The 15,440-nt window shown below is 42.3% G+C and overlaps 1 protein-coding gene across 1 annotated transcript in view; it reads right to left on the bottom strand.

The window, feature by feature from the left end:
* LOC115132406 (integrin alpha-5-like) overlaps positions 1 to 15,015 on the bottom strand; it is an 89,903-nt gene extending 74,888 nt beyond the window's left edge. Inside the window, exon 1 of the mRNA XM_029665020.2 lies at positions 14,604 to 15,015. Within this exon, the coding sequence (XP_029520880.1) occupies positions 14,604 to 14,800 (197 nt within the window). The 5' untranslated portion in view covers positions 14,801 to 15,015. The remainder of the gene's footprint in view (positions 1 to 14,603) is intronic.
* Between the last annotated feature and the right edge of the window lie 425 nt (positions 15,016 to 15,440).

Raw genomic sequence — 15,440 nt, 5'->3', positions numbered from 1 at the left:
TTGTTTATGTGTAACTCTGTGTTGTTGTTTTTGTCACACTGCTTTGATTTATCTTGGCCAGGTTGCAGTTGTAAATGAGAACTGGTTCTCAACTGGCCTACCTGGTTAAATAAAGGTGAAATAAAAAAAATAAAAAAACACATTTAAAAGGGATGGGCTGGATGGTTTATGGATCCCGCCTTCTGTTAGGGTCTGGCCACATCACTCATCCACATCACAAACAATGTCATCCCTGGCTAAGCAACAGGGAAAATATCGCCTTGAGTGTTGTATCCAACCCTGGACTGACCCCACCTCAATGTCTCCACATGCCTCTTCCATTGCTTGCAGAAGAGGCAGGCAGTCATGTGATTGGTGGTCATACACTTTCCAATGCCAAGCCGACAATAATTCCTCAATCGGTTTGAGAAATGGGGAGTAAGGGGGCAAGTATACAACTGTGAAGTTATTGTGGTTGGTGAACCAGTTCTTGACCAGAGCAGACCGGTGGAATCTAACATTATCCCAGAAGACAACAAACCTGGGCTGCTCTGGTCCGTCCTGTACAACTGCATTATGTAATGCATCCAGAAATATGATTATGTGTTGCAGTATTGTAGGGACCGAGGGTGGTATGGTGATGGAGAACTCCTTGCAGACTAATGGCGTCACACAAGGTGATATTTCAAAGTCCAGGACTCTCTAACAGAAAATGCATACACTGTACCGTGAATATGGTGTTTAATAAAAATACAGAACTACAATGTCTACATTTTCACACAAGGATGGGGGTGGGTTGGGTCAGACACATTCAGTCAAAAACTACAAGCTACAGGCAAGGCAGGTGCCCCACAGACAAGGAGGTCTTTGACTAACGTTGTTCCTCTCAAATGGAACCCTGTACAGCTGCTTCATCGTAAGTTGGTGTTGACGCAAGATGTGGCAGAGTGTCGACATACTGACGCGGTTGATATTATGGAATGTTGTGTGATCTGCAATGAGTTGCTCTCGTAGTTGATGTAGGCGGATGGTGTTGTTTGCAAACACTAGATTGACAACGGCCAGTTCCTGTTCATGGGTGAACAGACATTGCCTTCAACCCTCAGGAGGTCGTCTGGAAGTTCTGTAGAAAATGCAAGAATGTCATCATTGGTTAGGTTCTTATTTTTTACATACGGTTCACAGTAACATCAAAACAGTATTACATGTACTTCACAGCACTATGCCTATGTTTTTGTTCACTGAGGAGCATAGAACTAATATTGAAGGACTACATTGTTTTGTACTGTGATGCAGAATGATGTGCAATAATTACATAGGTACAGTCTTGTGTAGAAAGTTGAAAACATACCTGTTCTCCAGTCTAAATGTCCATATCATGGATGCTACCATGTAGCGAGTCAGGTTGGGCTGGACTCTGCCCAGCCTCCCTCACTTATGACATGGTCCACCAAAGTGGCCCTAATGTCGTCGGAAATATGTCTCCGTCTATTGCCTGGTCCCCTTCTTCGTTCTTGTCCTCGTCCTGATCCTACTCCTCTCTCTCTTCCTCTACCTCTTCATCTTCCTCTCGCTCTCACTGCCTCCATGTTTGCAAAGTTCTCACAAAAGTGGGGAGCTTATCTGAGGTCTATTTGTAGTGGTAAGGCTCAGACTAATTGGGGTTCAATTACTGTAGAATGTTTTCATGTGTGTGTGTGGGTGTTGCCAATTTCAGGTATGTTTTTCTTTTTGAATAATTTTCCATATATATCTCATTCTTGAACGAAGTGTCTAATGTAAGAAACAGTCTGTAGTGTGTTGCAGAACTGCAAACAACGTGCAAACTAAGTGCAAAGTGTGTTGCAGAAAAAGTGTTCATACTTTTGGTGCCTTTGTTTAGGGCATGGTTACAAAAGTTAAGGTTTTGATGCTTTTGTCTAAGCATTCACTTTCAGTATGTAAGCAATCGGTAAAAACTGTTCATTCAGTATTGATTGCACCCAAATTGTCTCTTTTAACTTATAGAATTCATACAATATTCAATAATTATAGTAACTAACATCTGATTTGAACTAGAGGTTGACCGATTATGATTTTTCAACGCCGATACCGATACCGATTATTGGAGGACCAAAAAAGTTGATTTAAAAAAAAAAAGTATTTGTAATAATGATAATTACAACAATACTGAAGGAACACTTATTTTAACTTAATATAATACATCAATAAAAATCAATTTAGCCTCAAGTAAATAATGAAACATGTTCAATTTGGTTTAAATAATGCAAAAACAAAGTGTTGGAGAAGAAAGTAAAAGTGTAATATGTGCTATGTAAGAAAGCTAACGTTTCAGTTCCTTGCTCAGAACATGAGAACATATGAAAGCTGGTGGTTCCTTTTAACATGAGTCTTCCATATTCCCAGGTAAGAAGTTTTAGGTTGTAGTTATTATAGGAATTATAGGACTATTTCCCTCTATACCATTTGTATTTCATTAACCTTTGACTATTGGATGTTCTTATAGGCACTTTAGTATTGCCAGTGTAACAGTATAGCTTCCTTCCCTCTCCTCGCTCCTCCCTGGGCTCGAACCAGCAACACAACGACAATTAGCGCGCGCTAACTAGCTAGCCATTTCACTTCAGTTACACGAGCCTCATCTCGGGAGTTGATAAGCTTGAAGTCATAAACAGCGCAATGCTTGACACACAACGAAGAGCTGCTGTCAAAACGCACGAAAGTGAAGTTTGAATTAATGTTTATGAGCCTGCTTCTGCCTACCACCACTCAGTCAGATACTTAGATACTTGTATGCTTGTATGCTCAGTCAGATTATATGCAACGCAGGACACGCTAGATAATATATAGTAATATCATCAACCATGTGTAGTTAACTAGTGATTATGATTGATTGTTTTTTATAAGATAAGTTTAATACTAGCTAGCAACTTACCTTGGCTTACTGCATTCGTGTAAAAGGCAATCTCCTTGTGGAGTGCAACGAGAGAGAGGCAGGTCATTATTGCGTTATTTCTACTGACTCTGAAAAACACCAAAAGAAAGATGCCCAGGTTCCCTGCATATCTGTGTGAACGTGCCTTAGGCATGCTGCAAGGAGGCATGAGGACTGCAGATGTGACCAGGGCAATAAATTGCAATGTCCGTACTGTGAGACGCCTAAGACAGCACTACAGGGAGACAGGACGAACAGCTGATCGTCCTCACAGTGGTAGACCACGTGTAACAACACCTGCACAGGATCGGTACATCCGACCTCCAGTGCGCTTCCACGGCTCAGTATATCCTGCGCCTCCAGTGCGCCTTCATACCCCAGTGCGTCCTGTGCCAGCTCTCCACACTCACCGAGCTAAAGTGCGTATCCAGCCAGGACACGTTGTGGCAGCTCCACGTATCAGGCTTCCAGTACGTTTCCTCAGTCCGGTGAGACCTGTTCCAGCTCCACGTACGAAGCCTCCAGCGATGGTCCCCAATCTGGAGCCTCCAGCGATGGTCCCCAATCTGGAGCCTGCAGCGATGGTCCCCAATCTGGAGCCTCCAGTGATGGTCCCCAGTTAAGAGCTTGCAGCGACGGTCCCCAGTTAAGAGCTTGCAGCGATGGTCCCCAATCTGGAGCCTGCAGCGACGGTCCCCAGTTAAGAGCTTGCAGCGACGATCTACGGTCCAGAAGTCCCGGCGACGATCCCTGCACCGGAGGTGCCACCGAAGTGGGGGGAGCCTAAAGCGGAGCGGGTCTGCGTCCCACACTGGAGCCCCCACCGAGAGTAGATGCCCACCCGGACCCTCCCCTATAGGTTCAGGTTTGCGGCCGGAGTCCGCACCTTTGGGGGTGTACTGTCACGCCCTGACCTTAGAGACCCTTATTTATTCTCTATGTGTGGTTAGGTCAGGGTGTGACTCGGGTGGGAAAATCTATGTTTTCTATTTCTTTGTTGTTTTTCCGAGTGTGGTTCCCAATCAGAGGCAGCTGTCTATCGTTGTCTCTGATTGGAGATCATATATATTATATTATTTTCTGTTTAGTGTCTGTGCCTGACAGAACTGTTCGCTTTCGTTTTTTTGGATTTGTTATTTTTGTTTGAGTATTTCTTGAAAATAAATATCATGAACACTTTCCACGCTGCGCTTTCGTCCACTCTTCCTTCCACCGACGAGAGCCGTTACAGACGCTATATTTTTCTGATGCCAAATTGCAATCCACCCCCAGCTCTGAAAAATCCCCAAACCCCTAATTTACACACCCCCATGGACCTCATAAACATGAGGGATGTTTTAACTACAGGCCGTTCACACCTTTCCAGAGTGACCACCGAGGGGGGTCCTTCCCACCTCTACACAGAAAAACAGTGAAGCCGATGGGAGGAGAGTCACACAGCCATCCCTCTGATCACCTCCCATTCACCACAGATGTCTGGAAACAAACTGTCTCTGTTATCTCCCAAGCACCCTCTTGTGCAAACTGACTGCCAGAGTAGCAGAACTGTGGTCAATTCCATTTAATTGAAAATGTGAATCTGAACTGGAAAGAGCTAGTCTATTTTGAGTCCAATGTTTGGTCTGGCTAGGTCCATTTTCCCTAAAAGGAGAGTGCCGTTACCAAATCTGCACAATGAATAGAGTCCCTTTTTGACCCTAATAGGGTTAAACAAGCTAGGACTTCTGGCAGTAAAGATTAAATCTAACTAAGTGTGTGTCGTCAGGGCGACTCAATCGACGAGTCAGCTGCTGAGTATGTGACGTCCTGAGGGCATTTCCCACCACACAGGCACAGCAGACCTAACACAGGGGTCCGCAGGGCCAATTAGGCTTATCATGACCAAACACACGTACCCTTTTCCACTGACTGACCTACACACACACACTTCTTTATATAAGCCTCCCATTACCGAACAGGGCAGTAAAATCTAGACAGCCCTTCAATGTTTGAGACAGGGTTGTTTCATGACCTCGGTCACCAGGCTAAGCATGTCTCCATTAACCTTTCAAACAACACACTAATGTTACAGAGAGACCAGACCAACCTCACAGGCCTGAAGCATGAATAGAAAAAGACTCAAAGGCCTTTTAAAAAGTGAATAAAGAAAGAAAGAAAATGGAGTCACATGGAAAGCTTCTCAGACGGAAAACAGCAAACCTTTTCTGACATCCCACAAAGAGCCCCATTGTCCAACACACAGGGCCATGAAAAGCAGCTAATCGCAGAGCAGAGAACCTGGGTGAAGAATAGCTTGGCAGCCCAAATACACATGCCCAATTTAAACAACTACCCCACACACAAACTATGATTTATAAGAATATCACAAAATAAAAGAATACCAACAATGAAAACAATACCAGAAACCTGTTTGATCATATATGGAGAGGGAGACAGTATAGACACAGAGGAAAAATGTATTTTAGTAGCTAACAGAGCCCCCAGTGGGTCCAGTGTCAATATTGTATTTGCAGAAACACTATTTAAGGGGGTAAACTCCAGGAAAGTGACCAACATGAACACGGTGACCTCAATCTGGGTACGTCACAGCCAAACCATCCATGATCTAATCCAGAACACCACCCCATCTAGACCACATGTGGCAGGGATAGGCTGGGAAACATTATCAGCAGCAGCAGAGGCATCCATGACCAAACATCTCCTTATGACTGTCTTGTAATGTAATCTGTACAGAACTACACCACACGGAAAGACAGACAGAGACTATCCTCAGTAATTCAGGTCAGCCCACCGGATTTGTGATGCACTGAGTATCTGACAGACTCCTTGAGTATATAACTTCATCATAGTTCAAAAGGTCTCTTGACATATCCTCTATTCTCTTCCTCTGACAGACAGATAGGAAAGCCTGCTGTTATTGGGACAGGAGCATGGAAACTTCTTTGATAAATCTATGAAGCAGACATCGATCAGTCAAGACAGACAAGACCCTTTGATAAATCTATGTAGCAGACATCGATCAGTCAAGACAGACAAGACCCTCGCAGACAGCATGTCATCTATAGTATGACCTCTGACCTCAGCCATCTTAGCAGTCCATCCCCTCTTCTCAACATGGTGGATCTGGCCGGACTGAGGCCTCGCTGAGATTCATATCATATCAGGTTGAGGAGCAGACCTATACTTAACCTCTTCAGTCGACCCTCTACTTTTTTGAACATTCTGTTAAAAATCGCGCAACATTTCAGCGCCCTGCTACTCATGCCAGGAATATAGTATATGCATTTGCTTAGTCTGTGTGGATAGAAAACACTCAGACGTTTAAAAAACTGGTTAAATCACTGCTGTGGCTTTACCAGAACGGCATTTACATCGAAAAGCACAGGAAAAACTGATCACTGAAAATGGGAAAATATATCCATGCGCTACTTGATCCCATTGATAAAGGTGAACCACAATTAATTGACTGAGGTTGCAGTACCTACAGCTTCCACACGGTGTCTAGAGTCTTGTCATTTCCCTTTGAGTTTTTTCTTGGTCAAACACATGCAGGACACCGTATCTAATCCGGTCTAGGACCGGATATTTTCGTTGAGTTTCTAGCCGGACATTTTTCCAGACGGACAGCTAATGATCTTTACATCGCCTCCTGATGAATTTTATCGCTTATTAACGTTTACTAATACCTAAAGTTGCATTACAAACGTATTTCGAAGTGTTTTGTGAAAGTTTATCGTCGACTTTTTGAATTTTAAAAAATGACGTTACGTTTTGAAACAATGTTTTTTTCGTTTATCACACAGTCTACATATAACGATATCTAGGCTTTATATGGACCGATTTAATCGAAATAAAGACCCAAATAGTGTTTATGGGACATCTAGGAGTGCCAACAAAGAAGATGGTGAAAGGTAATGAATGTTTTCTATTTTATTGTGCGGTTTGTGTAACGCCGAAATGCTAATTATTTTGTTTACGTCCCCTGTGGGTCTTTTGGGGTGTTGCATGCGATCAGATAATAGCTTCTCATGCTTTCGCCGAAAAGCATTTTAAAAATCTGACTTGTTGCCTGGATTCACAACGAGTGTAGCTTTAATTCGATACCCTGCATGTGTATTTTAATGAACTTTTGAGTTTTAACTAATACTATTAGCATTTAGCGTAGCGCATTTGCATTTCCAGAGCTCTAGTTGGGACGCAAGCGTCCCGAGTAGAAGCAACAGGTTAAAAGGCCCCACGCTGTGCTGCCTCTCCCTCTCTAGACTACTAACACACACACACATGCTACTTCTCCCTAGTCCACACACACACACACACAGTTCATAGACCTTCAGGCAGTCTACCACGGTGGTGTCAGCGTATGGCTAGTGTCCTCTCTGTCTACTAGCTAACATCACTCTACTAGACCAGGCTCTACTAGACCAGGCCACTCTACTAGACCAGGCCTGACAGGAAGCGGACACACATACACCCTCATGGAGCCATGCTATCAGTGAGGGTGAAAGTCTGCCAGTGTGTAGTAGGGTGAGGGAGATGAATGTGTGAGAAGGTTCTAGCTTGCTTTTTCTCATTTTTGTGTGTCTCTGTGGGCCTATGCTGCTGTTAAGGCTCAGAAATAAAACACACACACACACAGATAGAGAGAACACCCTCCCCATCCCGGCCAGACTGACCTCACCCCTGTATTCCAGCTACTCCCCTTACTCCCACGTGTCGCCACAATGTGGGCAATAGTCTGATAACTGAGAAGAAAACGAGTGACAACTGAAGACTTTTCTGTTTCTGATGTGTCTGTTTCCTGTTGGTTTATGTTATTGACGTGTGAAGCTGTCACAAACAACGAGTGTGAAATGTGGAAGAATTAGACTGATTTGGACCACTGGTTGCTAAATTTGACTCTGCTCACATTCTGTGTTTGGTTTGGCTACACATTTGGGAGTAGCATTAGCATACACATTCAAATCAAATTGTATTTGTCACATGCTTCATAAACAACAAGTGTACACTAACAGTTAAATGCTTACTTACGGGCCCTCCCCAACAATGCAGAGAAAAATATATACAATACCAGTCAAAAGTTTGAACACACCTACTCACTCAATGGTTTTTCTTTAATTTGACTATTTTCTAAATTATAGAATAATAGTGAAGACATCAAAACTATGAATTTATTTTTTATTTAACCAGGCAAGTCAGTTAAGAAAAATTATTATTTACAATGATGGCCTACAGCAGCCAAACCTGGACGACACTGAGCCAATTGGGACTCCCAATCACAGCTAGTTGTGATACAGCCTGGATTCAAACCAGGGTGTCTGTAGTGACCCCTCTGGCACTGACATGCATTGCCTTAGACCGCTGTGCCATTCGGGAACCCTGAAATAATACATATGGAATCATTTAGTAACCAAAAAAAAGTGTTAAACAAATCAAAATATATTTTATATTTGAGATTCTTCAAAGTAGCCAGCCATTGCCTTCATGACAGCTTTGCACACGCTTAGTATTCTCTCAACCAAATTCATGAGGTAGTCACCTGGAACGGATTTCAATTAACAGATGTGCCTTGTGAAAAGTTACAGAAGATGGCCCTATTTGGCAAAAGACCAAGTCCATATTTTAGCAAGAACAGCTCAAATAAGCAGAGAAACGACATGAAGGTCAGTCAATTCGGAAAACCATCCAGCACTATGACCCAGAGTTAACCCTGTTGCAGAGAATAAGTTCATTAGAGTTACCAGCCTCAGAAATGGTCAATTAACTACACCTCACAGAGTTCAGGTAACAGACACATCTGAACATCAACTGTTCAGAGGAGACTGCGTGAATCAGGCCTTCATGGTCGAATTGCTGCAAAGAAACCACTACTAAAGGACACCAATAAGAAGAAGAGACTTGCTTGGGCCAAGAAACACGAGCATTGGACATTAGACTGGTGGAAATCTGTCCTTTGGTCTGATGCGTCCAAATGTGAGATTTTTGGTTCCAACCGTCATGTCTTTGTGAGATGCAGTGTAGGTGAACGGATGATCTCTGCATGTGTGGTTCCCACCGTGAAGCATGGAGGAGGAGGTGTGATGGTGTGGGGGTGCTTTGCTAGTGACTGTCTGTGATTCATTTAGAATTCAAGGCACACTTAAACAGCATGGCTACCACAGAATTCTACAGCGATACCCCATCCCATCTGGTTTTCACTTAGTGGGACTATCATTTGTATTTCAACAGGACAATGACCCAACACACCTTCAGGCTGTGTAAGGGCTATTTGACCAAGAAGGAGAGTGATGAGTGCTTTATCAGATGACGTGTCCTCCACAATCACCCGACCTCAATCCAATTGAGATGGTTTGGGATGAGTTGGACCGCAGAGTGAAGGAAAAGCAGCCAACAAGTGCTCAGCATATGTGGGAACTCCTTCAAGACTATTGGAAAAGCATTCCAGTTGAAGCTGGTTGATAGAATGCCAAGAGTGTGCAAAACTGTTGTCATGACTGTCCTGTGTGGATCCGAATGGGTCAGGTCAGCTTGGCAATGGATGACAGTAACCAGACCCTCTCTCTCATCCACAGAGGGGGGAGGAGGGAGCTGTTGGGGGGTTGACAGCTCACTCCCTGTCGTAAATTAGGAATGTTCCTTTGTCTTCAGAGACTTTTCCCGACAAAACTAACATATTCTAAAGCGAATACTGGAACAATATTTCTAACATAAGAACGTGGGAAATGATCAGAGGTGATCTAAAAAATAATAATGTCATATAGGATGGTATTTGTGATGTCATAAAAAGTGTTATAAAGGAAATACTGTAACTTGAAAAGTATACGCACTACATGTATGAAGTCTCAATCCTTTACATTGTGCATGAAATATGAGCAATGAAAGTATTTTTGTTAAGATGGGAATTTAATTTTAGGAGAGACCATTCTACTACTCTTCAAACCATCCTATTCTACTACTCTTCTCAAATCACCGTATTATACACCTTTCATCACCAATGGGAACTGTCAAAAAAGCTGGCTAGCCTATCTTCCAAGGAGCATCTTCCAGAGAGAACAACAGTAGAAGACGGGGGAGGGGAGAACCCTTTTGGACAATCAGAGCCTCACAAGCGTGCCGCTGAAAGGCCCAACACCCTTCCTAAGGAGTGAGGGTTCCCGACAGAGATTCACGGTGAACGAAGACATTTAAACATAAATACGCTCATGATTTCTTACTCCAAATGGGTGGCGGTTCATGTGGAAAGGGTATGATTACTGTGAGAATAGTTTCTAAAATGTATCAACGATAAGTGTCTTTTTCTCTCTCTCTCCCTGTGTAACAAGCCGCCATATGTTACGTTAGTCCGCTAGGGACCTTTTCCTAATGTATTAAGTGTGTATGTTATCCTGTCTTATCATTTAGTTAGTAGTTAGCTAGTAAATAAATAATAAAACTAATTTGTGTAGTACTGAATCATAAGTACGGCTGGAGTTTTTGTAGATGCAGGAGGTTACGACTGTTCAGAATGATGATATGATACGAGGTTATGATTAATACGTTGACTGTTTTATGGATGTGATAGATAGGCAACAGCTCTCGTGGTGTCCCAAATTCCTAATGAGTTAATTGTTACAATATTAATTTAATTGGGTAACAATTAAACATAGTTAGTTGACTCGATAAATAACAGTCATCAGATTCATGAAAGTAAAGTCACGACACCGTTATCAAGGCAAAGGGTGGTGTCACGCCTTGGTCATTATATTTTGTGTTTTTGGTATATGTTTGGGTAAGCCAGGGTGTGACATGGGTTTATATGTTGTGTTTCGTATTGGGGTTTGTAGTAATTGGGATTGTGTTGATTAGGGGTGTGTCTAGTTAGGCTTGGCTGCCTGAGGCGATTCTCAATTGGAGTCAGCTGCTTATCGTTGTCTCTGATTGGGAACCGTATTTAGGTAGCCTGAGTTCGCGTCGTATTTTGTGGGTGTTTGTCCTGTCTCTGTGTTATAGTCACCAGATAGGCTGTATTAGTTTCACGTTCCGTTTGTTGTTTTGCTTAGTATGTTATTTGAGTTATTTCATGTATGCATTCTTTCATTAAAGTCATGAGTAACCTACACGCTGCATTTCGGTCCGACTCTCTTTCTACAACCGAAGAACGGCGTTACAGGTGGCTACTTTGAAGAATCTAAAATCTCAAATATATTTTGATTTGTTTAACACTTTTTTGGGAGAAAATGTAGAAAATAGTTTTTAAAACTTAAGAAAACCCTGGAATGAGTAGGTGTGTCCCAACTTTTGACTGGTCCTTTAAATAATTGAAAAATGTAAAGATAGCAAGGAATAAATACACAATGAATAACGATAACTTGGCTATATACACAAGTACAAAATCAAGTGTGTGGTAGATGCTAAATGTAGTATCCATCTTCTAGAACACAGTACACATGTTCTCAAATCTTAAACCCATTGTCTCTTCTCTCCTCCCCTTACCACGATGTCTCAGTTGTTAAAAGTTAAGATGAAGTCATCGGCGGGAGAGATGACTGCTGTTCATGCTGTTGCTGTGACTTCACACTACATATATGAGACAGACGGGGCCTGGGCAGACAGAGGGGGAGGGGGGTTAAAGACCCTGCAGATTGACATCAGACCAGAAGAGGGGGGAGGAAGGGGTGAGGAGGGAGGTAGAGGAGGTAGACGGGCTTTAACGGACTCTCCTCTGACTCAGTGTCTGCTAGCATCACATCCTAAATCATACAGCTTTGCTAGACCTGCCTGTGTCTGAACTGTAGTCAAGAGAACTAGGAAAGTGGGGAGGAGAAACATTGGGAAACTGGAGTCACTGGCGACCCACTCGGCACAAAGCCCCTCTCCTAAACCCCTAGAACGCTCTGGCAGGTGAGACTGTTCTGGGCAGATAGACACAAACACGGTCAGCCAGGACATCTGACTGCGTCTAACGCCGACACCCCAGCGAAGCTTCACTTTGGTTAATGATGAATTATTACAATTACAGGGCAGATAGCTAGGTCCAGGCTGAGTCGCTGACACAGCCTACTGATGAGTGGTGGTCGACACACACAGCAAACAGCCCATGGACAGCAGTGACCGTCTGGGTGCCTTCCATCATCAACTATGTCTGTCTTCAGACTATCTATCAGTCCAGACTATCTATCAGTCCAGACTATCTATCAAATCAAATCACTTTTATTTGTCACGTGTGCCAAATACAACCGGTGTAGACCTTACAGTGAAATGCTTACTTACAGGCTCTAACCAATAGTACGAGAAAAAAAGGTCTACATGGTTGGTCGGGCCATTTGAGGTAGTATGTACATGAATCTATAGTTAAAGTGACTATGCATATAAGATAAACAGAGAGTAGCAGCAGCGTAAAAGCGGGGTTGGGGGGGGGAACACAATGCAAATAGTCCGGGTTCTACCCTGACCACATTTTGGCTGTGCTGCTCTAGTAGTCTGTAAGTACCTGTAATAAGTGTGACATGGACTAAGTTTTAAACCCTTCTTAAAGAGTTTCTCCGGTACTTTTGTATACTTTCTAGCCAGTAGTTCTGAGAGTAGCACTCACAAGTCAAATATGGTCCCTGAAAACTGCGTACTACATCACATATGTGCAGATATGTGTACCACGTCATTGCTCGCTATCTCGCTCTGCTGTGTGTGCATCTTGCTAGCTGTCACTCAAAAAACGAGGGGCTGAAGCTCATTGGTTAGAACTCAAATTGTTAGGGGTTGGCCCACATGGGGGGAAATGTAGGGAAAATGGTGCAAGCACAGCTTCGAGAAAAACAGTTGCTTTCAAACTAGGAATTTCGGGGCAAATGCAGGTAAGACAGTAATTCTGCTCATAGATGATGCATGTATGAAGTACACATTGACACATCCAGCCCAACGCGGGAGGTTTAAAAATACTTAGCAGTCGCCAAAGTTCCGGAGAATGTCTTTGATGAATGATCTCAGCAGAACTATGGACTGACAATTCACAGTAACAGAATTACGCTGAGACTCATATTTTTGATTTCAAAGTTTAACAAAGCAGTCAACTCTATGCAGAAGGACTACTTTCAACAATTTACACAGAGTTTTCTAAAAACTCAAAAATATCCGCTCCGAATTAAGATTCAACGATGTCTGCAGAAAGAATGGGGTGTTAACTATGACATGACACATTGACACCCGGTAACGGAATTGCGGGAACGGAATTTCAACATGGGTCCCTGATCTGTACTACACAGAAATGCATAATAATGATGGATATCAATGTCGTTCTCCTGATAGTGATGTATCCTAAATGGGCATACAAAGGTATACATATGCAAAATTCTCCTTGCATATTTGAGTATTATTCTACACACTGGCTATTATTTTAATGAGTTCTGCCGCCAAACAAGACCACATTTGGTTGGTCTGAACCAACCATAGACATCTATGCTTCACAAGTTTGGACATTAAAGTACAGTAAAGCGTAGTTCAGTACACTAGAGTGCATTATAGTGTACTCGACTGTAGTGTGCTCTACTGTACTAAACTCAATGTTTCTTTACTGTACTGAGCTCCACTGAACTCTACTGTACTGAACTATAATCTACTTTTCTTTACTCTACTCTACTGTGCAGTACTGTGCTTTGCAAACTTGGGAACCCAACTGTGGTTTGTGACTACTATGCTTTCCCATTTTAGCAAACTCAATTGCAGAAATTCTGTTACCGATTTTTCTGAAATTCGTGTTTCAATTTCAAGTTAATTACTAATAATTAATAATTGATAGATATATTTTTGAAAGATCAGTCAAAACTAACTAAGCGATAGGTTTACCTTTACTTGTTACTTCTGTGAACTTTCATTATCCTCCTTCCTCATGAGGGAAAGAATTTAGAAAATATCTTAAGGATATGGACATTTCAAGACACAAGGCAATGTTTCTTAAACTTAGAAGACAGAACATTTTCTCTGAAATGATATAAGTGTTGGTATTAGTTGGCAGGGGTCTTTACTTCAACATCGTGTTTTAATGTATTTCTAACACGTTTTAAGACTTTTTCTGGTAGATGTTTTCTAAGACCCCTTTTCCATCTGTCTGATCAGAAATCAAAGCCTTTGTTAATTCCACATTTTTAGGATGGAAAATGTTTGAAAAATGTATATATGCCTTAATTTCTCAAATATAGACTCTTAGTTTTCATTTTACACCCACTTTGACACGCTTCTATGAACTTCACGTCCCTTTTACATGGAAATGACATGACAGGACTGATGTGATGGAGCCACTGCATGCCAGGATGCTGAGACGCAGCTTGTTTGTGACTCAGAGGTCACATTCCCACACGTTTTCCAATAGGAAAGATTACGTTTTTATTCCCAATCGTACCATAGGGCGGTCACTGGTCGTCATCAAGAGGGTAACCTTTTTCCAGTGCATCGTGCACGTGCACGGATGGATTTGTAACCAAAACCAAAAGAGAAAATCTAATTCCATATGTGCATTTACCTAATGTAATAACTGATTTATTAAATGTAGGCTATACAAAAAGATTCAGTTGATACTCACGGCAACTCGGGAATAAACCCTCTAACCTCCTGGGATGTTTACCATTTACCATACAGTGAAAATGACTGACAATTACCTCATATTTCCCACCGTGTTCACAGTAACTTTCTAAATGACTTCCAGGATAGAAAAAATACTCACCTTGAAGAATTGGTCAAGTAAAATTCCACGGAATATCCAAAGTAGCTCCCATTAGGTCCGCTGTAGACAGAAGGGTTCTCCACGTCCAAGTTGAATGTATCACACAACGGTAGCAGAATTATTAGACAAACCCCAATGCAGAATAATGAGTAGTTCAGTTTTCCCGGTGTCTTCGAATGGTATCTTTTGGAACCCATTCTATTTCTCAATTAATCCACTAAAATTGTATTTGTTTTAATCAACACCTGCGTTGCTCTTATGTTTTTAGATCAGTAGAGCTTGTGGAGTGGTTGTTCTATTTCTCTAAACTGCATGCCTTGAAACTCAAACTCGCTGTATCTCTCCTAAATGCTCAGTCAGCTTCTTCCCTCGACTCGCTCTCCCTCGCTACGCTCGCTCCTCTGTCCTAATTGAAGGAATATTGAAAGGAGGGAGTTCCTCGACTCGTGACAAACTTTTGAAGAGGTGGATCTCTTAATTCAGAAAAAGACAGACAGAAGACCAACGTGTTTCGTCAATCTAGAGTGGGCTACACTCAGAACGGAGTCATCTGTATGACACTGAAATCTTCCCGAACTGTCTGGAGAAATCTTCCCGATCTGGGTATTCTGATCATTTTATTCTCTCCTTGGCGCGCAGCCACCATTTGCGTTCAACCCTTTAGAATGTGGAGGGGATTTTGGTCTATCTGCCTAATAAAGATCACATGGTTGTCTCTCTGTAACCTTTTCTACCTGGGTGATGCTGACCAACAGAGATTTAACACAGATAACCAGATACAGTATATTATTAACTTGGTGGTCAATTGATACAGAGTAACATCATCGGTATTTATCA

The sequence above is a fragment of the Oncorhynchus nerka genome, linkage group LG7 (genome assembly GCF_034236695.1).
Source record: "Oncorhynchus nerka isolate Pitt River linkage group LG7, Oner_Uvic_2.0, whole genome shotgun sequence".
Classification (NCBI taxonomy): Eukaryota; Metazoa; Chordata; class Actinopteri; order Salmoniformes; family Salmonidae; genus Oncorhynchus; species Oncorhynchus nerka.
The sequence above is the reverse complement of the archived record's forward strand: the minus strand, read 5'-3'. Positions and strand labels throughout refer to the sequence as shown.